General features: G+C 41.3%; 1 protein-coding gene across 1 annotated transcript in view; it reads left to right on the top strand.

Moving 5' to 3' along the window:
• The window catches only part of frem3 (Fras1 related extracellular matrix 3), a 170,918-nt gene that overhangs the window by 110,552 nt on the left and 32,594 nt on the right, over positions 1 to 27,772 (top strand). The window contains exons 7-11 of the mRNA XM_063047320.1: positions 15,152 to 15,301; positions 23,387 to 23,596; positions 23,711 to 23,908; positions 25,595 to 25,759; positions 25,839 to 26,021. Coding sequence (XP_062903390.1) covers positions 15,152 to 15,301; positions 23,387 to 23,596; positions 23,711 to 23,908; positions 25,595 to 25,759; positions 25,839 to 26,021 — 906 coding nt within the window. The remainder of the gene's footprint in view (positions 1 to 15,151; positions 15,302 to 23,386; positions 23,597 to 23,710; positions 23,909 to 25,594; positions 25,760 to 25,838; positions 26,022 to 27,772) is intronic.

Here is a 27,772-nt window from a genome sequence, read left to right as displayed (position 1 = left end):
AACCCTAATACAGAACCACCACAATGGAAAGATTTTCATTGCATTACAGAGAGAATGCAATAATCCTTGTGGAAACAGCAAGCACAAAGAAACTATTTTAGTTTTTGAACTATGTAGAATATATAAATTAATCCTGCAGAATCTCACACTTTTCCAATGTTAAAGGCAGGCAGAGGACAGGGTTGGCAAAAGGTCAGGCACCCATTGAGGGAGGAGGACGGAGCAGCCAGTGGACATGGAATATTGAACAGTACAGCACAGGAACATACACTTTGGCCCATGATGTCTGCACCAAACAAGAAAGCGAGACTGAACACACTGCATGGGGGCAACACCAGTCATAAGAATTGAACCTAGGCCCTCTACTGGAGGTGTGAGGCAGCAGCTCGGCTGGGCACGTGCCCTAGCCTTCGCTGTCTCTCTACCTGCAACCCCCCCACCTTAACGACCTTTCAAAGCTGGAGCCTTCTATGTTAGGTAAAGATCTGGAGTTCTCTAAAACCAGTGTTGTCCTGTGTGAACTCTGTTTATCTAGAAACATGACAAAAACTACAGTCCTAATGCTACAGCCCGTTCATAGTGTGTAAGCTCTGCGGAGAGGTCTTACCATTTGCATTATGGAGCTAATATATTTTAGGCAGTAATATTGTAAAATGCAATGCCTTTAGGACTCTTATAAACTTAATACTAATTCCAGCGTAAATCCTTGAAATAGTTCTGGCACAAATCAACAACTTATGCAAAATATTCAAATCAATTGGGATAGTTAAAGAAAGAAAACAGTGTCCAATAGTTTGACCATTGGGAAGAGAAAAGGAGGTGGGGTTTCATTCATTGTTTGCAAAAGATTAGCATAAATAACCCTAGAAATGAAAGGGGAGCTGGACTAAGAATGTCAGCCCCTGGGGATTTTGTTTGAAAGCCATGCACATACCATGATGATGGCTCAGAAAGGACTGAATAGATTCTTTCAGTTTCCTGTGTGTCAATCTGCTAGCAATTGACTAATCAAAGTTGTTGATATACCCATTCAAACCCCAAGAGATACTGTAAAAAGATTATTGATGTACATGCAAAGAATTGAATGAGTTGGATAATCAATTTTAAAACTGCAAGCTGGTAACAGTTTATCTGCTTCCTCAGGTATTTTAATGCAGATAAAGGCTTTGGTTTTAAATGTGATGGAAAGTGATATTTGAGCCTGAGATCTTGAAGTCGGTCTGACCTTTCAGATAAAGTTAGTTTAGTGTTTCCTTTCTAGGAAGTGAGGTGCTTTGGATAATTGATTGGCAGCTTCTTTAAGAAGGATTAAATCATATTTCTGAGGAATAGTTTGATAACTGTCAGGTTCTTCATCTTTGTTCTAGTTGTGAAGTCGTCTTAGTGGCAGTGTTAAGCCAAGTTGGGGTTTAAAACCAATGCCAAATTGACCAGCTGTCTGTAAATCATAGTCTCACACCTGTGATATCATTACTCTCAGATGATTCCTGAGTACCGTGACTACAAAGAGCAAAATATTCCATAAGACATAAGAACCCGATTAGGCCATTTGGCCCATCGAGTCTGCTCTGCCATTCTCTTATGGCTGATTTATTATCCCTCTCAACCCCATTCCCCTACCTTCTCCCCATAACCTTTGATGTCCTTACTGATCAAGAAAGACTATTCCAAGCAAGACAAAGGTTCCTTAATTATTGGAGGGAGAATTAGTGAGAGGCATAGAGCTAATTCTTGAATGAAGTTATATGGAAAGACTGACTATTGTAGTATCTGTTTGAATGAGAATAAAGGAGACGAATGGTATTATTATTTGTTTTTTTTCCAGTGTGAAATGTGGATTCAGGAGAGATCAAGATTCAGAGGTAATGTTAAGCTTATGGAATTTTGAAGCACAGTATCTGTAGGCAGTAAAACCAAAGGGATCCTGTAAACAAATGGAATCAAGGCTTTTACTTCTAAAATCACAGTATAAAAACCGATGAAAGGTTTGAAATGGTCTGCGGCTAATTCCTGTTCATATTGCAGTGTTTCCATGATTCACAGCTTACCGATGAGGCAGTAAAGTGTAGGGTAAGAACATAATGACTGGTATATCAGGAAATGAAGGGCTTTCCAGGTCTGCCATCTGTACAAAGAATCTGTTGTTTTACTCGTATCAGTGCAAAGAAATACCACAATTGTGAAAAGATGATTGTGCTCAGCAGGAACAGTGCAACTATTCTGTGGAGGCAGATGAAAGAAATGGACTACCTATTTTTCCTCCGTGCTAGTGTCTGTTCACTTCCTTTACTGAATTGTTATGAAACCTGAATCACTCTCCTATTTAGAAATTGTTAGAGTTAATAGGGGCCAAGAGATACACAGCTTGTGATTTATGCTTGACTGGACCATGAACATGGTCGCAAGCCTGAATTTTCTATTTCCATGCTGGTAATTCTATGTAACAAATGGTCAGTCCAAATTCTGCTCGAGAACAACAGCATTAAAAGTGCGCACGTTATAACTAAGTTTATATTAAATACTTCGGGGGAGAATGGTGGATTTTGTGTGACTGAAGAGCAGCAAGTTAGGGAGAAGTGCACCTGCTAGCTCCACAATGTCCCAAACTGCTTAATAGCCTGAGAATTTAACCCAGCCCAAGCCCGTTCCAAACTGATGGTTAATAGGAGGCACAAGCTGACTGTACCAGCTGATGATAGTACTGCACTGGCTGTAGTGGCATAATGGGATGCAAAGCCCCTTCTGATCCACTTCCATCAAAAGGACCACTACAGCTGTGGAACATATTGCAAAATAATTAGATCTGCACGTATCATCTGAGACAAAATTAAATATCTCAGTAAAGATTAATTGTGAAACTTGCTGGGAACTGACGGGAGTCTGGCTGCTTCTTAAAAGCCAGTTGAACAACAGGTAATATTTAGGATAATAATGCATCTGTTCAAATGTCATGGGCTTGATAACTGTAAATCTGTCTGAGACAATAATAGGTATTTCATATGTTAAAGGGCTCCTTGGCTATGTAGTCCCTATAATTGACCAATAACAAGCACAGAACATAAAAGTTCATATCTTTTTAATAAGTTTCATTAATCCATTCTTTTGAAAATTACAAATCATCTTAGAAGACACAACTATTGGCAAAATCCTTTCCCATCAGGTAATTCCAAGTTGCAAGTATTAGCTTTCTCTTTACTTATATTTAGTAAAATTTAGGCAACCTTAACTTTATGGTAAATATTTCACTCGTTCTGAAAACTTACTTGAAATAGAAGTCTTTAAGACAGAATGACTTTAGAGTTGTGCTTCTAGGTCAAGAAAACTGAATAAGATTTAAGCAGTTTATTGCCTAGAGGTTGATATTTTCAGTGTTATGTAGCTGAAGTTGATTTCTTTCCAGGTGAAGCATGATACTAACCAATTGCATGTAATTTCACGTAACTACAGAAAGTGGGTCCATTCACACATGAGTGATTTGTATACCCCTAATGCAATTTCTATGCTGGGCTCCAGAGAATGATGTCATCTCCTGGGCAACTATTAGAATATTGCAGGGGATCTTGGTTGTCCCCATAGGAACCATCATTTAGCATTCTTGGGACAACTTTGTCTTCCCACAGCAGTGTCAGAACAGAAATTTTGCAAGCTAAGTATATTACTTCATCCCTTCCCCATTGTACTTCACCAAAACCATCCCCCATTTTGTTCCTAGCCTTACTTTTCTGAAACCCCAGACGCCAATCTGCCTCCCTCCCTCACCTCTGTGATCCTGAAGGTTCCAGGACGGAGTTGACATGTCCCCCAATCCCATAATCAGTACGATTGAAGTTGTCACTTCTGATTCCTTGTCACTGTTGCAACAGCTAGCTCTAATTTTCCATTATCATTGGAAATGTGGCACAAAACCCATTACTATTGGAACAAAAGGTTCCTTATCTCCCATAAGTAAGGAACTTGATGACGGTGAGGACAATATGAGTGAGGTTGATGTTCTGGAGCATGTTGATATTAAGGGAGAGGAGGTGTTGGAGTTGTTAAAATACATTAGGACGGATAAGTCCCCAGGGGCCTGACGGAATATTCCCCAGGCTGCTCCACAGGGTGAGGGAAGAGATTGCTGAGGCCCTGGCTAGGATCTTTATGTCCTCATTGTCCACGGGAATGGTACTAGAGGATTGGAGGGAGGCGAATGTTATCCCCTTGTTCAAAAAAGGTAGTAGGGATAGTCCAGGTAATTATAGGCCAGTGAGCCTTACGTCTGTGGTGAGAAAGCTGTTGGAAAAGATTCTTAGAGATAGGATCTGTGGGCATTTAGAGAATCATGTCTAATCAGGGACAGTCAGCATGGCTTTGTGAAGGGCAGATCGTGTCTAACAAGCCTGATAGAATTCTTTGAGGAGGTGACCAGGCATATAGATGAAGGTAGTGCAGTGGATCTGATCTACATGGATTTTAGTAAGGCATTTGACAAAGTTCCACACGGTAGGCTTATTCAGAAAGTCAGAAGGCATGAGATCCAGGGGAGTTTGGCCAGGTGGATTCAGAATTGGCTTGCCTGCAGAAGGCAGAGGGTCGTGGTGGAGGGAGTACATTCAGATTGGAGGGTTGTGTCTAGTGATGTCCCACAAGGATCTGTTCTGGGACCTCTACTTTTCGTGGTTTTTATTAACGACCTGGATGTGGGGGTAGAAGGGTGGGTTGGCAAGTTTGCAGACGACACAAAGGTTGGTGGTGTTGTAGATAGTGTAGAGGATTGTCGAAGATTGCAGAGAGACATTGATAGGATGCAGAAGTGTGGATTATGATCAGGGATTAAAGGAGCTAGGGCTTTACTCTTTGGAGAGAAGGAGGACGAGAGGAGACATGATAGAGGTGTACAAGATAATAAGAGGAATAGATAGAGTGGATAGCCAGCTCCTCTTCCCCAGGGCACCACTGCTCAATACAAGAGGGCATGGCTTTAAGGTAAGGGGTGGGAAGTTCAAGGGGGATATTAGAGGAAGGTTTTTTACTCAGAGAGTGGTTGGTGCATGGAATGCACTGCCTGAGTCAGTGGTGGAGGCAGATACACTAGTGAAGTTTAAGAGAATACTGGACAGGTATGTGGAGGAATTTAAGGTGGGGGCTTATATAGGAGGCAGGGTTTGAGGGTCGGCACAACATTGTGGGCCGAAGACCCTGTAATGTGCTGTACTCTTCTATGTTCTATGTTAAATATTGGAACAGTATTCCCGATTCCATCAGCATTGGGACTTCAGGCCCCCAAACCTTATTACTATTGGAACAGATGGCTCCTTGTCTCCCATAAATATTGGAATAGTATTCCCAATCCCATCAGCATTGGGACATAAGGCACTCAAACCCCGTTAGTATCAGAACAGCTGGCCCCGATTCCACATAAGTACTGGAACAGCTGGTCCCCAATGAACCATTATCAATGAAAACAGTTGGTCCCAATCTCCCATCATGTTGGGACAGGTAGTTCTGATCATTCATCACTATTGGAGAAGCTGGTCCCATTTCCAGCAGACTTCATCCTGCCATCCAGTTGATATTTTTCCTCTGACGCAGGTGGGCTGTTGACAGTCTTCATCAGGCAGTCAGTTGTGCACAATTCCTTGGCTGTTGCATTTTGTTGTTACCTGCATTGAGTGCACTCTGCAAGTAGATCTCATAGTATGTATGAAGATGAGGAAAAGGAACGTTGAGGGCAATTTTTAGCAGTCAGGCTCTTTATGAAAGCATCATGCAGATTTTTTTCTAGTTTATTAATTTGACTGACAATAGGATAAAATGCCAAAGATTTTAATCTTGTTTAAAGATAATATGCAAATATTCAGAGATTTACAAATATAGCTGGAACCTATCACATTTTATCTAAAGCCAAAACATTGTGTGCTGGGTGCAGGGATTTGTCCGCTAAATCTAATTAGGGATAAGGGTTAGTATGTGAACTGTATAATAACTTACCTATCAGTCCGTCTAACTCACAGGGTAATACTTTATCAGATGCCAGAGTACATTAATCATGTTTGAAATCAATTACTACAGCTTAAGAGCAGGAAAGAATTTGTGGTTTATGTGTGATCTTCTTTCAGACAGGCTGACCAATATTTATTGAGTATGCAATGTTTGAAAAGATACCCAGTGAATGTAGGTGGTACAGATCAAATGAACCTGACCAATTAGAGGTCTGTTATTCAAAACCTTTAGAAGATTTGCCAAGTACTGGTTATTCATGTGTAAATAATAAATAAATGGGGAGCTGTTGACAGGTAAGGTTACGGAAGTACCTAAGTTAGTCATGTGGATATGTCAAATTTTGTGAAACCTTTATAATCTTGCTACTGGAGTAGACTGCTGCAACATTCATGGACTCAGGGACTTGGGCTATATCTTTTTTTCCTGTGTGACTATTTTACTTTGTTATTAATTGTGCTTTGTGCTGTGTATGACTATTGATACAGTGCTTTGTCCCTTGGCCCCAGAGTAATACTGTTTTGTTTGACTATATTCATAGATTTTCTTCTCTTGTCCTCAAGCTGAATAAGCAGCTGGAGTTCTTTCGTTCTGTTGACATACAAGTAGTCAGCATGTATCTCCAGCCCAACCCATCTGTCAGTACATCAAATCCACTACTCTGGACAGTGGCTGTCGTCTCACACCACTGATTATGGTGCGTGTTATTAAGTTTTAACGGAAGTGTTCAATGCCAGCTATAACTTTGGAAAACTGTGGAAACCTAAAAGAGCGGTGGAAATGGTATTAACCCTGTTTTATGGGGGTTGATTTATTTTTCTGCCATAGTGATGGGAGATGAGTAAAACCTCTAGCTAAACTATCCACTTCACATGAAAAATATTCTTGAAGGATGGTACCTTGATTCACCCTTGAACCTAAATATTCCATTGTAAATTTAATAACATCAAACAGTGCCCTAAAGTGAGAGGAGCATCATTTGGTTTGATAAACTTCATCAACTGAGTCATGGAGTCATGATGAGAGCATGTGCCATCATTCTCATCGCAAGTGATGAGGAGCTTAAAGCGTGAATTTTGGTAAATCTCTACTAGAGTATAAGAGGTGATGGATTAAGAAAGGATGCTTGTCCATCATGCTGTTTCTTCTGAGGCTTTTTTCTGTCAGAATGAACCCAAAGTATTTTGTTCTGACTTATTATCACAGCAACCAAACTATACCTAACAAAACTATAGAATATAGTCTTGTCTACAATTCTGTTGGTTCAAATGTTCATTTCAGTTTGATACACTGTATAAAGAGGAGAAATATTTCTTTCCACATTCTTAAAATTCTTGATTGGTTAACCCATAATGGTTTATGGTGATACTGATCTCCCTTTGGTGACGATGCTAACTCTCAAAACTTACTTTTGAATGGTAGAGTTGTTATACTACTAATTATGGTGATCAGAAATGTTAAATTACCCCAACTTCAATGAATCTTTGACCCATGAATACTCAAAGGATTTGAGAACTTGAGACCACGTGATGGTGGCAAGAGTGAACCGCCTCACAAACTACTCACCCCCCTGTGATGTCAGCCACCTCGCTCACCTCTGTGGAAGGACTGTAATTCCCAAAATTGATTCATTAACCACCTCAGAATCTACAAAACCGGAGTGGAAGCAAATCACCTTCGACCTCAAGGGATGGCCTGCAAAGAGGAGAAGTAGAAAAACCATAGTGACAGCATTGCCACAGATCACAAGACTCTCTTATGCCATTATCCAGGAACATTACATATTAAAACAGCTTCTCCACAGTCAGCATAACTAAATCACAACTACAGCAGTATTCCCCAAGTCCACTCATTTCAGCATGGATTGAGGATTGAACCTTAGGGTATCTGGAAGACTAACTCAATGTGTAACCTCAGTTGACTTTGGAAGCAGCTACAACTGCTTGTTTTTAATACTTTAGGAATTTATTGCCAGCTGCTGGTGCAATGGCATCTGCACCTGGACTTCGGGGTGAGTGGTCCCGGCTTTGAATCCGGCTGGCTCCTTACAGGCTATCCATCTGTCCTGGGTTGAACGGCAAGCTAGCAACTCGGCATCGTAAAACAGACAAATAAAGCTAAAGATTGTCACCCAATGTGCCAGTGAGGCATGGGAGGATATTACATATGTTATATATAGGGATAGATTAATATACTGAGATCATGTACACCAGATATACAGATTGAAAATATCTGAGTTCAGCATGGGGTAAGTGGTTTATGCGTTGTTAATTTAGCATCTTTGAAGCTATGTTCAATAAACTAATGAACTTCAATTTGTGGTCATGAGCTAAAAACTTCATTATGTCCACTAGTTTAAAGATTAAACTACATTTAGATTTTGCTCTATTTTGATTTTCTTTGGTTTAAAATGTTGGGTTCAACTGCAAGATCCAAGATTCATTTATTATCAAAGAATGGATAAGTTATACGACCTTGAGATTTGTTTGCTCACAGGTAGCTACAAAGCAAGAAACCTGACAAAATGCAATTAAAGAAACAAAATGAATATAAAAAAAATAAAAGAACAACACTCGATGCGCAAGAGAAAGAAAAAAAATATTTAAAAGTCATGGAAATGATTGAGGCGAACATCAACAGTGCTCCGAACCAAAATTGAGTCCTCAGATCCGAAGCCCAGAGTAGGTCCGAAGCCTCACTTATCTATTCATCATATTAGCAGGCTTGGAACACAGCAGCCGGGGCAGTCTTCATAGCCTCAGCACTGTGGTGGTGACCATCAAGGAGAACGAGCAAAATCGGCTCTTGCCTCAGATCCTGACGTCCTGTCATTTCAGTCTGTATGGGCCGGCGTTTAACTTGATTCAACAGCGGAACAGCAAAAGGCTCCATGCCCTGAAGAGAGGAGTGAAGATCATGGACAGTGACCAAAATTGGCTCTCGCCTCCAATCTGGGCTGGCTTTTAAATGGTCTAAGCAGCGGATCATACCTCGCACTAGAACCCGGGCACTTGAAGGACACAGGGCCTAGATGATGCCCCCCCCGGTGACTCGCTCTGGGCCCAGATTCTTTTGCTCAGCCCAAAGCTGCTCTCAAGCTCTTCAGATCAACTCAGTGCCCAGACCTCCATCTGCAACGATTCTGCAACACATCATCTCGGCTCATCCCCTGAACTCACCTTGCCATTGCTTGCCCCTTCACATTCTGTATCAATAATCCAGCACAATTTTGGTGATGTTTTTAGTCAGACTTATTAGCTTCTTGACCAGCAGAAGCTGTTGCATGCATTCAAGAGTGCTGGCTTTAATGGTCAATTAAACCATCATTTTGGAAGCCGTTATACTTCATCAGCTCTGATGGAGAGATGAGACTTTACTGCATCCAGGAAAAAAAAGGTTACTTTTCAATAGGAAAGGTATTTTTGTGGGCTAATCATAACATACTCTGTGACATGCAGAGCTGTAAACCTAATTTGGAGGCACTATAGCGCCATCTGTTGGGATTTCATAGGAACACAGCAATTATTAGCTTTACCTGGACACAGGAGTAAATATAATGTTGCTAGAAGGCACTGGGTCAGGTACCAAATTTAAAGGCAAAAGGATAATTTGAAGTCCAGAATATGAACAGAGGGTTTGGTCAAATTGGAGGATGTTTATCTTCAATCACTAGGAAGGCACAACAGCACCTCTACTTTCTTAGAAGTTTGTATAAATTTGGCAAGTCATCAAAAATTTTGACCCAACTTCTATCAGTGTACAATGGAGAGTATCCTGACTGGTTGCATTACAGCCCAGTATGGAAACACTAATGCCCAGGAATGGAAAAGACTACAGAAAGTGGTGGGTACAGACAAAGCCCTCCCACCATTGAGTACATTTACATAGAGTGCTGCTACAAGAAGTAGCATCCATCGTGAAAGACCCCCACCATCCAGATCATGTTCTCCGCTCACTACTGCCATCAGGTGAGAGCCTTGGGTCCCACACACCAGGTTCAGGACAGTTATTACCCTTTTACCAGCAGAGTCCTGAACTAGTATAGATAACTTCACTCACCACAACTCTGGGCTGATTTTACAAACTACAGACTCACTTTCAATGACTCCTTACTACCTTTTTTTTTGCAGTTTTATAAGTTAACTTTGATTTGCACAGTTTGTCTTAATTTGCACATTGCTTGTTTGTCAGTCTTTACCAGAATCAGATTTAATAACATCGGCATATGTCATGTAACTTGTTAACTTTACGGCAGCAGTACAAGAAATACATGATAAATATAGAGGAAAAAACTGAGTTACATTAAGTATATATATGTCTATTAAATAGTTAAATAAGTAGTGCTAAAAATCAAATTAAAAAAAAGTAGTGAGGTAGTGTTCATGGGTTCAGTGTCCAATTAGAAATCAGATGGTGGAGGGGAAGGTGCTGTTCCTGAATCGCTGAGTGTGTGTCTTCAGGCTTCTGTACCTCCTTCCTGATGGTAACAGTGTGAAGAAGGCATATCCTGGATGGTAGGGATTCTTAGTGAAGGACATCACCTTTCTAAGGCACCACTCCTAAGGTATTATGGAGGCTACTACCCATGATGGAGCTGACTATTTTTACAAGCTTCTGCAGCTTATTTCAATCCTATGCAGTAGCCCCCACCCCCCCATACCAGACAGTGATGCAGCCAATCAGGATGCTCTCTACTGTACACTCGTAGAAGTTTTGAAGTGTTTTAGTTTATGTGTACTTTTCATAAATTCTATTGTATTTCTTTATTTTTCTCATATATGTCTGTAGAAAAGTAAATCTCAAAGAAATATATAGCAACATATATGTACTTTGATAATAAGTTTGCTTTGAACTTATATTATAGGCTGTCAGTAGCTCAGAATTGATGTTGCAGCTCAGCCTGCTAGGAAACAATAGAAAGTGACAAAAAATGTTTTGTTAAAAGCAAAAAAAGCAAGCTGCACATGGTACTGGACATTGATTTGAACTGGTTATATTACTCTTAAGTGTGGATTTGCTTGGAGCAAAGAATTGCTTTTCAGAAACATTGTCAGTGAAAGAGGTTACGTGATAAGGCTTGAGAAAGATAGATTTTGGATTCATCTTCTGGAGTGTGCTGCTAAAGCTGATGTGACCAGATTCTAAAGAGGTATAACCCCAATAAGATAGCTTATAGTAGGCATGCAACCAAGTGATAAGAAACCCCATACATATTTATCCTCCGTTAGAAAATATGCAGTTCATCTGTGTGTGTTGGAGGGCAGAGCAAATAAAACCACCCTAGTAGATGTGAATGGCGAAATGAATTGAAGCATTGGGTGGAGTAATTTGCTTACTATTTTAGTCACCACGGCTGGAGGTTCACTAATAAATCCAGGCCAACCAATGAGATACTGAAAGAGGTTTTCAAAGCCTACGGAAATATTGCTACTCTCCATCCATTGCATCATTGGACAGATTCACGTTTTCAGTAGATGTCAGGTGAATGGAGAGACATTTCAGTATGTACCTGAACAAACTGAAGATGTTGATTGCAGCGTGTAACTTGAAAGGTCTGAGGGTGTGCTGTTCTCAATTTGAGATAGGACAGAGACTGAGACAAAGAGACACATCTGGAAAATTGTTTCAAGTTCTGAAAGGCCTTGCTGTTCAGAAATAGAGTTATTATCACTCACATACATGACTTAAACTTTGTTCATTTGCCCAGCAGCAGTACATTGCAAAGATATAAATAGTATAAATTACAAAAATAACTCTACTGTGCAGAACTAAAAAAAGAATGTTTGGATTAAAAAATGTTGTCTAAAGTGTTGGATTAAAATCAAGAATACTAGGACTCCTCTTTGGAGGGAGAATTACTTTTGGTATCTTGTAGATATTGCACTGGAGGTGGCGAATATAGATGTTGGATAGAAAATGTTATAATGAACACTGATCAATTTTGTCAAGTTTAAATTGTATGGACACTAATGTGTGTAAATTTATTTTGGAGTCTATTATAATAAATGCTGAAATTGAAACAGAAGCAAATATAAAAGGATAGAATGAATGAAGGATCATCACATAGAAATACAATGGTTTTAAGCATCTGGTCAAGTTGTTTTGTCAGTACAAAGGGTGACCTCACTGAAAGTTTACTCAGAAGTAGTCTTAAAACATGACTCACCATGAAATCACAGAAAATTATTTTGAGTAGTGTATTAAAAGAAAGAATGGGCCATGGCCTTGAACAATATTATTGCAACTACTTTGCAGTTTATAAAGTGCATTTCAAACTGCAGGGTATCTCTATTTACTTTACAGCCAATGAAGTACTGTGGAAATGCACTGTTATATAACATGAATGTTTTCAAAATGCTCAAAATAACTGTGTGATAATTACAGGATAATTTAAGGACTGTTGAGGGACAAACATCGATAAAATCACCAGTGACAACTAGAGTACCTTGCTATTCTTCATATAATTTTTGCATCCATCAGAGAAAACATAGGCAAAATAAAAAGATACAGCACAGAAACAGGTCCTTCAGCCCGTCGTGTCCGTGCTAACCATAATAATATATTAAACTGATCCCACCCGCCTGGAGATGGTCCATATCCTTAGGTTCCTGTTCGTATGTCTAGGTACCTTCTGAAGTATGTTTAGTTTAGTGTTCGATCCAAAAACATAATTTCCAACATTGAGCAGAATACTCTCAGTGCTGTAGTGTCTGCGAAGGTTATGTGCTCAAGCCTTTGAAATGGGACTTGAACGTAAAAGCTTCTGACTGAAAGATGAAGACACTCCATTATACCACAGTTGTGAGAATGTGCTCCCCTTCTGTCATGCTTTGTAGCTGCAAGACAGGAACCCAGGAGAAGAGGTCCTAGCTTTGTTTTTACTTCAAGTGAGGCATGATGTGGTGTGTGCGGTGACATGATGACGTATGTCACATACTATTATATACTATGATGAATTAATTAAACAATCAGAATGCTCAGTCAAGCAATATATTTACAATATTACTGAAATATTAAACACTCACCACCTTCATAGTAGGATTGCACATTAAACCATTTGATGCTCTTTTCAGGACATAGGGACACAACTCAAGATATATTATCTGCCAAATATAGGTCAAGTATCTCAACAGTATAAATCTTGTAAAGTCTGGATGGGTCCATGTACTGTTGTGTTTCTTATGAATGATTTATACCAATGACATATTCACCCTGAGGAAGCAAAGAGCAGAGTGAACAGACGAAACCTTCTTTGACTTGCGAATGCAAAACCATTCTCAAAGTGATTTATGTGATTCATTCATTTTCTCTCTTAACAAATACAGGTAAGAGAATAAATAAAAGTATAAGGAAACAAGAGAAATTGGAATTCTTCCCAAGTATTGGCTATAGTTGACCAGTTAGAATACAAATCGGTAAATTGCATAGATTGTTCCATAGGCCTTAATTTCTTTCAAACCTAGAATATTTATGTAGATGAAGAAATGGTTAACTGTATGTGTGACTGGTGAGTATTAGCCTAGACACCATTAAATTTTAACTCAAGAATGCTTTTGGAATCGCAGAACAACCAGAATTTCCGATTGAAAATCAGTAACATTTAATAACCTGGTGTGGTGCAGGTGGAGGAAATGTCCAGTGAGAAGCATAGAAACATAGAAAACCTACAGCACAATACAGACCCTTCGGCCCACAAAGCCATGCCGAACATTTCCTTACCTGAGAAATTACCGAGGGTTACCCATAGCCCTCTTTTTTATGAGCTCCATATACCCATCCAGGAGTCTCTTAAAAGACCCTATCATATCCATACATCATATTTGAGAGCAATGGGAAAGAACAGGTTTAATGCAGGTGAATGTTGTCATGCTTTGACTATTAGCTGTGTGAAATGGAGAAAATGCCTATTAAAGCTATTTAATGTAAGTATATGTTAAATTTATACCTCACACCAAATTACATAGTAATTTACGTGTTGATTGGCCTTTTGACTGGAATCACTATCCATTGTCCAACCCTTGCCTCAGTTTGATTCTTTGCATCCATCTCAGCTACTTCACTGGTACTCTACATCTCACAGTCCACTGTATGGTCTGAAGAGCAACAGTGTCTCAGGCAAGGCAATGCAGATGCCTTAGTCCCAAAATAATTCCGATGGTCTTTGACAAATTACAAATGTGCAGTATAGTTCTTGCAGCTCTAAAAGTTACGGTAGGTTTTCAAAGATATTTATTTAACAAAATAGAAACACAAGTATAAACATAATTTATTTAAAATGATAAATTCAAGGTTTTTTTTAACTTTTCCCTTTACCTTCTGAACATTTCCTTATAAAAATGACACTGAAATCAGATGTGAGCTAAATTTGGTACAAAGTCTGAGAGTGGATTTTTCCTAAGTAATATAGATTTCCAGTTAGGCTGGGCCCTACTGCTGGCATAAAATAAATTTGCTGTCAGCAAAAGTCAGCAGTATCCGGCCCATTGAATCCAACAGAGATGCTGCAGTTATGAAATTATGCATTTCTGAAGTTACTGATTGCTGTGCAGGTGAAGGACCATGCTGTTGTTAGATAAAGATAGATAGATACTTTATTGATCCCAAAGGAAATTACAGTGTCACAGTAGTATTACAAGTGCACTGATACACACATATTGGAAGAGAACACAAGTGCCAAGCCTGCAGCTATGATTTTCAATTTCATTACTGATATTGAAGCCATGCTGGTCAAGGAAATTAACTTGTCTCATGCCCATCAGAAACTTGACTGGGGATTTAAGAGAGACTTCAATATTTTTTCTTTATTTTTTGGGCAAAAATATTGTTTCAATCCACTTAAAACCCTTGTTAATATTAATATTCAGGTTGATAGGCAGCCCAATTCAATGAAGGTAATTATAGCATTAGTTGGGTTAGTAAAAGGAAACTGCTTAGGGAAACGTGATCCTCTGCTTTTAGCTAACTATTCTGTCGCCTCTTGAATTTGTGATAAAAAGCTTCTAAATTATTACCTTTCGTAACATTGTCCGGTTTTCCTGCTGGATCAAAGATGACATTCCAGCTTAGTAAAGATACGGTTGTAGCATGAATTATTCTGTGAGGCTCTCGGAACCACTTTATGCTCAGAATCAGTTTTCACCTTCTCTCGTTCTTTTTCATTTCCCATGCACAGAACCTGCATTCTATTTTGGAGACACTGATTACCAAGTTGATGAGAGTGCTGGCCATGTGGAGGTGCGTGTCTGGAGAACAGGAACCGACCTATCAAAGATGGCAACAGTTACTGTGCGTTCCCGCAAAACAGAACCAACATCAGCTGAAAGTACGTGAATATTCAAATCCAAAGCAATACTTTTCCATGTTGCTTGCAGGTTGAGTTTGTACGTGATGATAGAATTTTGTTATTTGGGAAGTTTCTCCCCAAAGCGTCATATCAGATGCTTTGTCTTGCCCAAGTGGTTATTCTTCACTTAGAAGGTTGGACTTAACAAGGATGTTATCAGGTCCTTTATTCATCTCAGAGCAACTTTTGCTCCTTGCCATGGAGGTCATTGAATAGGAGAGATAGTTAGAGGCAGAGGAACACTGACCAGGACCTATGGACCAAATGGCTTTTTTGTCCTGTAAACAATTTGTAATGTACTTCTAAGTTTTTTTGTGGGGGGGTGCAATTCATAGCCTAAGGCCATTAAGATCAATTAGAGGTTAAAAGCAACACACATAAAATGCTGGAGAAACTCAGCAGGCCAGGCAGAATCTATAGAAAAGAGTAAATAGTCAACGTTTTGGGCCGAGACCCTTCATCGGGACAGGAAAGAAAAAGAGAAGTCTCGGTTCTCCCCTTCCTTTCCAGTCCTGATGAAGAGTTTTGGCCTGAAACATTGACTATTTACTGTTTTCCATAGATGCTGCCTGGTCTACTGAGTTACTCCAGCATTTTGAGTGTGTTGCTTTGAATTTCTAGCATCTGCAGATTTTCTTGTGTTTGTCTATTGGAGGTTAATTGTGGAATGAAAATCACTCATGGAAATGTAAACAACTCTCTTGTTAATCTTTCTGTTGTTACTCCAACAACATGCAAACATCAGCAACCAGAATACTCATCTTTAACCAAAGTGAAACCATGCATTATTCAGAACAAAATACAGTATGATGTTTGGTTGCTTTTCCCTCTGCTTCTAACTGGGGTTTGATAGAAGACTGGAATGGTGATCTACGTTTCCGGTGTTCAGTAATTCAGCAAATTGAACACAAAATTAGAAACCACTGGGGGAATCGTTGTTAATAAACAAGCAGAATGCTCATGTGCTGTATATGAGAAATACATTCTAAGATAAATGCAAGTTGGCACACTCTAAAAGGACAGAAGTACCAATACCATGTATTCCTTGTAAAGTAAGAATCTATATGGATGGAAGAGCTGAGAGAACTAAGGGTACAGCTTTGAGAATTGTTAAAATTATCAGTGTGGATTAACAAGCCAAAAAAACTGGAAAGTAAGTTATAGTGAACCTCAGAAACAGAATTCCTGAAGGACAGTCCTGACATTATCAGGAAGAAGACATTTCCACAAGATTTTGTTCCTTCAAAAACTTTAAGGGCACTTCTGGCAAGACCAAATACCTATCACCTGAACCCTCTTTATGGCACACTGCTTGACTTTCAGGAGAGAAAGATGGGCAAGATCAGTCCTCCACATGTAGTGGCGATGGCTAAGGACATTCATTGGTCATTTGGGGCTGCAGGATCTGGCTTGATGCTTCTACTTGTAGGGGAGTCTAAACCTGGAGATGTAAATACATTTGCAACAATAAGTTCAAGGAAATTCCAGAACTTAGGGTCCAGGCAACAGAAGGTGATACTGGAGCTATGCAAACTGAAGATGTACAAGAGGCCAGAATTAGAACAGATTAGAGAACTTGGAATCAAGATGAAGAGGATCAAAGCTGTGCTCAATGTAATCTTGCACACTTCTTCTCAATTGTGTTAACCATGAAAGTTTATCATAAGAAAAGTAAAGTCCCAGAGAGGGGCTTGATCCCTCAACTCTGGGTTTTGTAAGAGGCTGCTAGGGGTTCCGCAAGAGATCGTGATTGAAAAAAAAACATCGTTTATTGGGCTCGTTTTTAGCGCTTGCATTGGTGGCAGTGACTGAGCAGTCCTGTAAGCAATCCTGTTAGAGGTGGCTCAGCGCAGTATCACAGTGCGTAATAGGCCATGCTTATTCTCTGTTTTTGACGTTGTGACGAAAGAGGGTTACAAAAGTACACATAGACTAAGATGTTAACTATCCTGTGCTAGCACCAGTGGGATCAACAGTTGATCTGCCACCTGTCTTCAGGAGAGAGAGGTAAGTAAAACAATGGAGCAGCATTTGCAAATGTTAATGAAGAGACGAGAGAGTTTAACGGAAGGAGACACCGGTCTGGGTATTGTCAAGACCGGCTCCTTTTGAACCCTGAACTGTTTGAAGTGTGATGGACAGGCGATACCCCAGCAAGGGGATAAAAAGGGGCAGGTTCGCTGAGACACAGGACTCCACGAGGTAATGAGACCCTGAAAGCGGTGTGCCCCCCCCCCCACTAGTTGGTGGGAGTATTTTGGAGGTCTGGTCGCGGGACCAGCCATAGACGCACAGGGTGGAAAGGTACGGATCGGCAGGAACCTGGTGTGTGTGTCCGCCCTTGCCTGGGTGCTGGGTTCACTGCAGAAGAACGATCGTATCTGGAACGGAGGGGTCACAGTCGGTGACCTCAGAAGACATTACAAAGGGCTCACCCGAAAGCTGACTGCAAGGAATATCGAAGGTCTGTTTGGAATCCGATTTTAATATTCATTCGTTCTCTCTCTATTCCCCCCCCCCCGCCCCCAACGGCACAACAGTGATTACTGTGAACTGAACAGAACTCAATTGAACTGAACTTTGCGTCACTTGAAACTAGTCATTTACCCCTAGATGGCGATAGAGCTTGATTGATCCTATTATCCTAGTTCTGTGTACATGTGTGTTTATTCATTGCTAACCTGTTGCATTTATATCCTTACCATTAGAGTACTGTGTTGCTTATTTCTTTAATAAAACTTTCTTAGTTCCAGTAATCCAGACTCCAACTGAGTGGTCCATTTCTGCTGGTTTGGCAACCCAGTTACGGGGTACGTAACATAAGTGGGGGCTCGTCCGGGATTTTGAACGCTAAATTTGGGACGGGGTAAATTGATTGGGTTAAAATTCCCAAAAGAAAGAAAAGGCAAACAGCAGAAATGGAGATTGAGGAATTTCTAAAGGCGCCGACCTTGGAGGCATTAGAGGATGCCAGGAAAGTGGAATTGGCAGCTGTGGCCAAACGGTTGAATCTTGTTAAGGGGAAGTCAACAATGAGGAGAGAGGAGGTACACAGAGCTATCGTAGAGCACTATGTATCTAAAGGTGTGTTTCCCCAAGGGGAGCTGGAGGTGATATCTATTGGAAAACCTGGTGGAGACGCAGTACAGGTGCAGCTTGAAAAACTGAGACTCGAGCACGAGTTCCGGGTACGGCAGCTAGAACACGAAGAGAAACAGAGGGAAAGGGAATTTGAGCTGGAGAGGTTAAAGATGATGGCAGCGCAGGGGCCCATGCCGAACCAAGGTGGAGGGTTCAGGGCGACCCAGGAGGTTAGGCTGGTTCCCCCATTTGACGACACTGATGTGGATCGGTACTTTCTCCATTTCGAAAAAGTTTCTGCAAGTCAGAACTGGCCGAGGGATAAGTGGGCTGTTTTGCTTCAGAGTGTACTTAAAGGAAAGGCCCCACAAGCTTACTCGGCTTTGTCCGCGGAAGATGCCCAGAGGTATGAGGTGGTGAAAGAGGCCATCCTCAGGATTTGTGAGTTGGTCCCGGAGGCATACTGGCAGAGGTTCCGGAATGCGAGGAAGCAGTGGGACCGCACGTATTTAGAGTTTGCCCGTGAAATGCAGACATATTGTGAGCGTTGGTGCGCCTTGAAGGGGGTAGATGGGGATTATGACAGACTGCTACAGCTGATTCTGATTGAGCAGTTTAAAGGTTGTGTCCCTGACGGTATGAGACCCTACCTAGATGAGAAAGAGGCAGGCACTTTAGCCGCAACTGCTAAGTTAGCGGATGAATATGCGTTGACACATAAAACGAAGTTTGCCTCGAGTAAAGGCTACCAGGAGGGTAGTCAGGACGGCGGGGAGAGTCCGCCGGAAAAGTCAGTAAGTAAGTCGGGGACTAGTGAGAAGGATAAGGTAGACCAGGAGCAGTCTAGTAGGAAGTCTCCTGGGGTCGTCTGTTATAATTGTGGGAAAGTCGGACACTTTGCGTTCAGGTGCTTTGCCCCAAAGAAGGAGACGGGGAAAGGAAAAACTGCGATTTCGACTGGCTGTATCGAGCTGGTAAACGAACCGCTAGGAGAGGAAAGGTCTGCCAAAGTTCAGGAAGGGCACGAGAGGTTTATCTCGGCCGGATTGGTGTCGGTGAAGGAGGGGTTAAACCCAGTTCCAGTGCGGATCTGGAGAGACACGGGAACGTGTCAGTCATTGATATTGAAGAGTGTGTTAGAGTTTAGTTCAGAGACCCAGACTGGGGAGGTCAGGGTCAAAGGCATTGGGCAAGGGACTGAAGCAGTGCCTTTGCACCAGATACACCTACAAAGCAACTTGTTCTCTGGACTAGTCACGATTGGGTGAGGTCCGAATTACCGATGAAAGGCGTGGAAGTCTTGCTCGGTAATGACCTCGCCGGGGGAATTGTGTCCTCAGCAGTGAGGTTGACAGGTCAGCCTGTCAGCATTGAGGCCCTGCCCATGGACTCACAGGTTCATCCTGTTTGCACAGTGACTCGCTGTATGTCCAGAGACACTGCTGAGACGTTTCTACCAGCCTTGTACGAGGAGGGGGTAGAAAGTGAAAAGAAGGAGCGTAATGAAACAGGAGGAAGTGGGGAAGTTAAGGTAGATTTATCATTAGAAAAGAAGGACTTTATACAGGCACAGGAGTGAGACGAGGAAACAGCTCTCTGTGGAACAGAATTAGGAAGGGGGCCAGTGAATTATAGTGTGAAGGGGGCGGGGTGCTAAGGAAGGAAGGGAGACCAAGTACCGCAGATGAGGAATGGGGGTGGTGCAAAAGAGTTATAGGGATGAGATTTTTAACCTGGCCCACTAGGTACCCCTCGGTGGACATTTTGAGGTGCTGAAGGAAACAGTCGGCGGAGCCATGAGAGAGTTTTTCTGGCTGCACAGGAGGAAGGATGTTATTGATTATTGCAGACGCGAACTGAGACGGTCACAGGCTTTTGATATGCTAACAAACCTAGTCGGTGTTAGCGCGGAAATCAATGAAGCTAGGGTGCCACCTGATAAGGGGAAAACCCACTTTGAAAAGATGAGTATGGTACCGACCTGATGGGAGAAGGCTATTGGTTTGGCCAGCTCTGCTGATAAGGTCTCGCCCTTAATCGCCGAACAAAGTGACCCTTTAGGAGAGTTAATTAAACGGCTCGCACACGTGTGTTTGATTGTACCGAGGCGATGCAAAGAACTGGGATGTTGGGTGGTGTTTGTCACGCTAGGTCAGCCTAGTGAGCAACAGTCCTATAGAATGAGTAATTCAGTGACAAAAGGGCTAAAGAACACAGAAGTGTATATTGGCGATGTAATATGGCTGTCTAAAGAAAGCTTGATAGTAAACCTTGAAAAAAATGAATTCGGCCACGCGAAGGTCACTTATCTGGGAATTGTGGTAACACAGGGGCAGCTGGCAGCGATGCAAGCTAAGGTGCGGGCTATCTCTGACATCCCAACCCCGACAGACAAGAGGGCCCTCAGAAGGCTCTTGGAGATGGTGGGGTACTGTAGGAAGTTTTGCAATAACTTTGCGGGTACCACTCTCCCCCTCCTACTAAGCCCTTGCGAAAGAAAACTAAGTCGGGATGGGAGGACCCTTGTTATCGTGGTCCGGGACGAAACCCAATGAGAGGTTACACTGATCACAATTCATCAGTGTTTTCGGCCACTATGAAGTTTGCTAAGTTGGAGCCTGGTTTAGAGGATTATTAAAATAACACATATAAAAGGAACGGAAAGTGTGATTGCTGACTGTCTGTCCAGGTGTTGACAACTTAAAATTCTCTGTATTAGCCAACTAGCTGATGAAGATGTATATTTGTGTGTATCTAATAATGTATTCATGCTTATAATTTTTACCCCGGTAAAAGTCCTTAAAGGAGAGGGGTGTGACGAAAGAGGGTTACAAAAGTACACATAGACTAAGATGTTAACTGTCCTGTGCTGGCACCAGTGGGATCAACAGTTGATCTGCCACCTGTCTTCAGGAGAGAGAGATAAGTAAGACAATGAAGCAGCATTTGAAAATGTTAATGAAGAGACAAGAGAGTTTAACGGAAGGAGACACCGGTCTGGGTATTGTCAAGACCGACTCCTTTTGAACCCTGAACAGTTTGAAGTGTGATGGACAGGCGATACCCCAGCAGAGGGATAAAAAGGGGCAGGTTCGCTAAGACACACGACTCCACGAGGTAACAAGACCCTGAAAGCGGTGTGCCCCCCCCACTAGTTGGTGGGAGTATTTTGGAGGTCTGGTCGCGGGACCAGCCATAGACGCGCAGGGTGGAAAGGTACGGATCGGCAGGAACCTGGTGTGTGTGTCCGCCCTTGCCTGGGTGCTGGGTTCACTGCAGAAGAACGATCGTATCTGGAACGGAGGGGTCACAGTCGGTGACCTCAGAAGACATTACAAAGGGCTCGCCCGAAAGCTGACTGCAAGGAATATCGAAGGTCTGTTTGGAATCCGATTTTAATATTCATTCGTTCTCTTTCTCTCCCCCCCCCCGCCCCCAACAGCACAACAGTGATTACTGTGAACTGAACTGAACTTTGCGTCACTTGAAACTGGTCATTTACCCCTAGATGGCGATAGAGCTTGATTGATCCTATTATCCTAGTTCTGTGTACGTGTGTGTTTATTCATTGCTAACCTGTTGCATTTATATCCTTACTATTAGAGTACTGTGTTGCTTATTTCTTTAATAAAACTTTCTTAGTTCCAGTAATCCAGACTCCAACTGAGTGGTCCATTTCTGCTGGTTTGGCAACTCAGTTACGGGGTACGTAACAACGTGAGATAGGGGAGACTGTTGATAATTGGTGCTGTATTGCACGGATGGAAGGATGGAGGCTGATAATTGGTGAGTGCTGTTTTGCACAGAGGAGAGGACAGTAGGCTGATAATTGGTGAGCACTGTATTGCACAGAAGAGAGGACAGTAGGCTGATAAGTGGTGAGCGCTGTTTTGCACAGAGAAGAGGACAGTAGGCTGATGGGAAGCGTGAAGTGCATTTTCCGAGTATTGAATGGATTCTCTCAACTTAGGCTGTGACATCAGCCTCTCCTCCTGAATTACCTCCCCCAACTTCCCCTTATGCACCGCCGACTGACTTATGGGAGCAAACTAACTCTACCAGTCTACCGGTCTACCGGTGCAGCAAAAAATTGGAGGGAAATTTTCATTCTAAAGAAGAAATTTTGACACGCCACAACTTAGCTGCTGGCCTGCTGCTTTGCTATTGTTGTAAACATTCCAAAAGGTGGATTGTGTCAGAGTGGATTGTGCTGTGAAGTGTTTGTATTTTTTGCAGTTTTCTCATTTAGTTATTTATTTTGCCGTTCTTTTTTGTTTTTTATTAACCCTTATTCCATTGTGCCTGGTCTGTGGCAAACAACTTACAAATGCAGCAATGGCTCCAGCAAAATTGAAAAGACACTTAACTACAAATCACCGCCATATGACACGTAAAAGTGCTGATTATTTTAAACGGCTATTGGAATCTTAAAACAAACAGTAAAGCTTTTAATTAAAATCCATTTACAAACTTTATTTAAATTAAATCTACTGAGCTTAGCTTTAGAAAAATTAAGTCCCATTTTGGCTTAAACCAGTTATTGAACAGAAACTTATTATGTTTGCCTTATGAGTTTATAAAATTTATGAAAGAGAAAGAATGCTTAATTTCAGGAAAGGTAAGCACACTTAGCTACCTATTTTTTCAAGAAAGGTTGGTTAAAAATTCATTCTCTACTCAAAAGAGCATTGACAATTATTTTTAGATTATTATAACTACAACTTACTGATCACACTAATGTACTGTGAGCTGTAGATAAAATACTTTTTATGCAGGGGTTCGCTGAGATCTGAAAATTATTTCAAGGGTTCCTTCAGGGCAAAAAGGTTGAGAAAGGCTGCCTCAACGTGTCTGTTTAGAGCTGAGTGCCACCAATTTTGCCAGGTTATATTTAGCATATACCCCTCTCATATAAGGCTTTGTGAACAGCATCTGTGTTTCACTACATGTGAACAAATTGATCTATTTCATTTTCTTCACAAGCTGGAATCGATTACGTTGGAATCAGCCGAAATTTGGACTTTGCCCCAGGTGTCGCAATGCAGACGTTGCGTGTTACCATTTTGGATGATCTAGGGCAACCTGTCCTCGAGGGAGCAGAAACTTTTGAACTTGTGCTTCGTATGCCAATGAACGCTGTGCTTGGTGAGCCCAGCAGGACATTGGTCACCATTAATGATTCAATATCTGACTGTAAGTACTGAGGCACAGAATCAAAAGACAGTCTTCTTGCTGATTTTCTCACTTGAATAATCCAATTCTTCACACTTTAAAGGAAGTGTCTGCTTCTCTTTTTGTGTCTTTTAGTGCCCAAGGTGCAATTCAAACAACCTCAGTATATACAAAATGAAAAGGCCGGCCGTGTCACAGCTGTTGTGTACCGTAGTGGTGACATCAGTTATAAGTCCATTGTGCGCTGTTACACCCGCCAGGGAACCGCTGAGGTTATGAATGATTATGTAGAAAGGCCAAACACAGATGACTCTGTTGTTACTTTCCTACCTGGTAAGTAATCAGCAATAACAGTGTAAGTTGATGAGCGTTCCTCAGCATACAATATGCACCTTGAAACAATGGGGGTAACTTCATTCAACTTCGCTTGCTCCATCACTGAACTGTTCCCACAACTTATGGACTTATTTTCAAGAACTCTTCATCTTACATTCTCTATATTTATTGCTTATTTATGTATTTTTGTTACGTTATGTATTTGCACTGTTTGCTGTCTTTGCACATTGGTTGTTTTTCTGCCCTGCTGGGTATAATCTTCCACTGATTCTATTATGGTCTTGGATTTACTGAGTATGCCCAGTGGAAAATAAATCTCAGAATTGTATATGGTGACATATATGTGCTTTGGTAATAAATTTACTTTGAACTTTGGGCAGTTGGTGTTCCAATGCACACTTTACATTGTGCGACAGATGATAGTTACTCAAGAGGCCCTGTTTTATCCCTCAGGTGAGGAGGAGAAATATTTGAGGAGCATCAACCATTCATTCGGAGATAGACTCCAGCGTAACTTTCACCTTCAATATGGTGGGGTGGCAGAAGAGAAACATGAGACGGATTGAGTGCTAGGGCAAATGTCAGCTGAGAGATAAAGCTGTAGCCATGATTTCTGAAACATCACGTAGGGGAGGCAGTTCCCCTGATTCCACCAAGAAACTGTAAGCAACCACTTGATAATGAAGTCTTCAGTGGTTTAACTGACTCCTTTGACAGTGCATTGGCCTAGAGTTGTGAAGACAGGGAGAGTGAAATGAGTAGCCATGGATTGGTAGAGTGGACTCCAAAGGGGAGACCCGAGGAATGTTGGGTGAAGGTTCAGAAAGACATTTGAGGCTACGGATTGGTAGCTGGGCTTTGGTGTCATTGATTTTCTGCGCTCAGTGTTATTGCATTTCAGTGGGAAATGGGATCTTGGGTCACAAATCAGGGGTGATGTGAAATTGTGACCAGGGGTTGGTGGCTGAGTGAATGTTGTCGCTTGAAGGAAACTAACTAGTGATGGTTACCTTTAAGAAATGTGGAAATGGTTCACCTTCTCTGTGCATGCCACATGATCTAAAATTCATGAGTTGGGGCCAGTAATGTATTGTATGTCACCCCACAGGTCAGATTCATGGATGTTAGTAATCCAATTATCAACATTTTTCCTTTGCTGGAGAATTTCACTTGGCTTAAAATGTTCCCAGTTGTCGCCTGCACCTCATCCTGAGGCTGTGCTCTTCTAATACATTGGGCCAAATTGAGTTGAAGTGGCTGGTGGTTCCAAGGCCTTGTATTATGTAAGAACTAGAAGCAGGTGTAGGCCATTCCTGGTGGCAGCCCTTGTCCAGCATGATGTAACTCATCCTTTCATTTCCTTCAAATTCTTGTCAAATGCATTCATACTTACACTATTAGCAATTCAGAATTTGCAAAAATTGCCACTTTGTAATCTTACAATATTTAACTTAATCTGTGGTGAAATATATTTTAGCACTTTGTATTCAACTTCTTGTAGACCTATTTATTGAACTCATCGTTCATTTCAGTTTTCTGCCCTGCTTAACTTGCTGTCCTCTGACTGCACTCTTTGCCCACCTGTATGTCTAAGAATACCAAGGCTGTGATTTTGACCAGTCATTTGCAAAGTGATGGCATAATTATTTCCTGGGATTTCAATTAGTGATGTTTGGTACCCAGGAGACACTGAAAAGCCCTGCACCGTAATTCTAGTAGACGATGCTCTCTATGAAGAGGAGGAGGAATTCCGGTTGGTACTAGGCACAGCCAACAGTGAATCACCATTTGGAGCATCAGTGGGAGAACAGAATGAAACTCTCATCAAGATCAAGGATGAAGGAGACAGTAGGTGTCTGATGCATTGAATTCGAGCTCTATTTTTGAAAGAAATTTGGTGACCAACACACATCTTTACTTTCAATAGAACCAAGGATAAAGTTTTCTGAAACAAAGTACAGCATCCAAGAGCCTCAAACGCCTGCGGAACTGGCAATCGTGACAATCCCTGTGCTGCGACTGGGTGATACATCAAAGGTTTCCATTGTACGAGTTCACACCAAGGATGGATCAGCTACTTCGGGTGAAGACTACAATCCATTATCAGAAGGTCAGAGACATAAATTACCTGATCACCTTGCAATCTGCACTGAGAGTCCATTTGTAACCATATAACCATATAACAACATTTAAAGTTTAAACACTACACAAATAGTTTACTAGACTGGATTTGAAACAGATAAATATGGGAAAATAGAAGCAATAATAGGCCATTTTGCCCTGAGAGCTTGCTTCATTATTCACTATAATCATGGTTAATCAATCTAATTTAGTACCTCATTCCAGCTTTCTGCCCGTATCCCTTGATCCTTCTAGCCATAAAAGCAATACCTAACACCTTCTTGAGCATATTTTGTTATTTAGCTTCAACTGCTTTCAATGGTAGAAAATTCTACAGGTTAGCTACTTCCTGTGTGAAGAAATTTCTGCTCACTTCAGTTTTAAATGGATTGTAAGATACCCAATCTGTTCTCTGTTTTCCCCTCTTCCCCCTCCTCCACAATTTTTGTGGACCCAGCCTACTTCTCCATCCTAACACTTACAGCACGCTGGAGGAACTCAGCAGGTCGGGCAGCATCAGTGGAAATGATGAGTCAACGTTTCGGGCCGGGACGCTTCGTCAGGACTGAACAAAGGAGGGGGAAGGATTTGAAGAATTTGAAGCATTCTTCAAATCCTTCCCCCTCCTTCTTTGTTCAGTCCTGACGAAGGATTCCGGCCCGAAACGTCGACTCATCGTTTCCACTGATGCTGCCCGACCTGCTGAGTTCCTCCAGCGTGCTGTGAGTGTTGCTTTGATCCCAGCATCTACAGATTATTTTGTGTTTACTTCTGCAACTTGCTGTCCGATGTCTTTGCTCAACCGCACGTTTTCCTGATATAGGGGCTAGCTGATCTAGACCCATCCGCACCACACCCTTCCACACCCCACCTCCCCAACACCTGCAGATATACAAACACAAACAGAAAGCCACAAAGCTTCCAGTGAGGCATAACAAGAAGCACTTATCTTACTGTCTTCCCCAAATTTCAGCTAAAGATTGCAAAGGGCTTCAACAGATTTTCTATGTCTTTATCAGGGATGTTTAAGAGTGATTAAAAAAGACTTAAATAATAAAAATGTTTTAAAAAATTATTATTTCCTAAAATATACATAATTAAAACACACTAAACAATAACAAATAGTTTTAAAAAATTGAACAATAAATAAGCACTAACTGGTTATCGCTTTTTACCAAACACTCGATGACTCCTTTTAAATATTTGGTTTGCCATTCCTGCACCAGCCCTCCTGGATATAAAGCTGCACCATCACTGGACTTGAGGATGAGTTCAGCATTGAAATAGACAGTTAGATTACTGTACCTCAATAAACGCTCAAAAGGTGTTGGCCTTCCACATATATCCATGTGTACATAGACTTCCTGAACTGCAGGGCAGCTGAAATTTGCCTTCAGAACTGCCAGCCCTCACACAGTGGAATTCAGCCCAAGGAGAATATTCTTAATTTGAGTGTGTAGCACCCATTTATATCATTAAAAATTAAATTTCAAGAGCACCAGCATTCTGCTTTTATGTAAACATCACTAACACCTGTTGTGTAAAATTCCGAATTAGTTACAGGTTTATAAACACCAATTGAATTCTCTGACTGTGAGGCCAAAATTAAAATATTAGTGTTAGAAGAATTTCAACTATGTTCCCACTCATTAAAGTATTCATGAACAATGGGTTTACAGTCAGTCAGACCTGACAGGAACATTATTTACATAGATTAGTGCAGACTAATACCAGACAGAA

The sequence above is a fragment of the Mobula hypostoma genome, chromosome 4 (assembly GCF_963921235.1).
Source record: "Mobula hypostoma chromosome 4, sMobHyp1.1, whole genome shotgun sequence".
In the NCBI taxonomy this organism is placed as follows: domain Eukaryota; kingdom Metazoa; phylum Chordata; class Chondrichthyes; order Myliobatiformes; family Myliobatidae; genus Mobula; species Mobula hypostoma.
The sequence above is the reverse complement of the archived record's forward strand: the minus strand, read 5'-3'. Positions and strand labels throughout refer to the sequence as shown.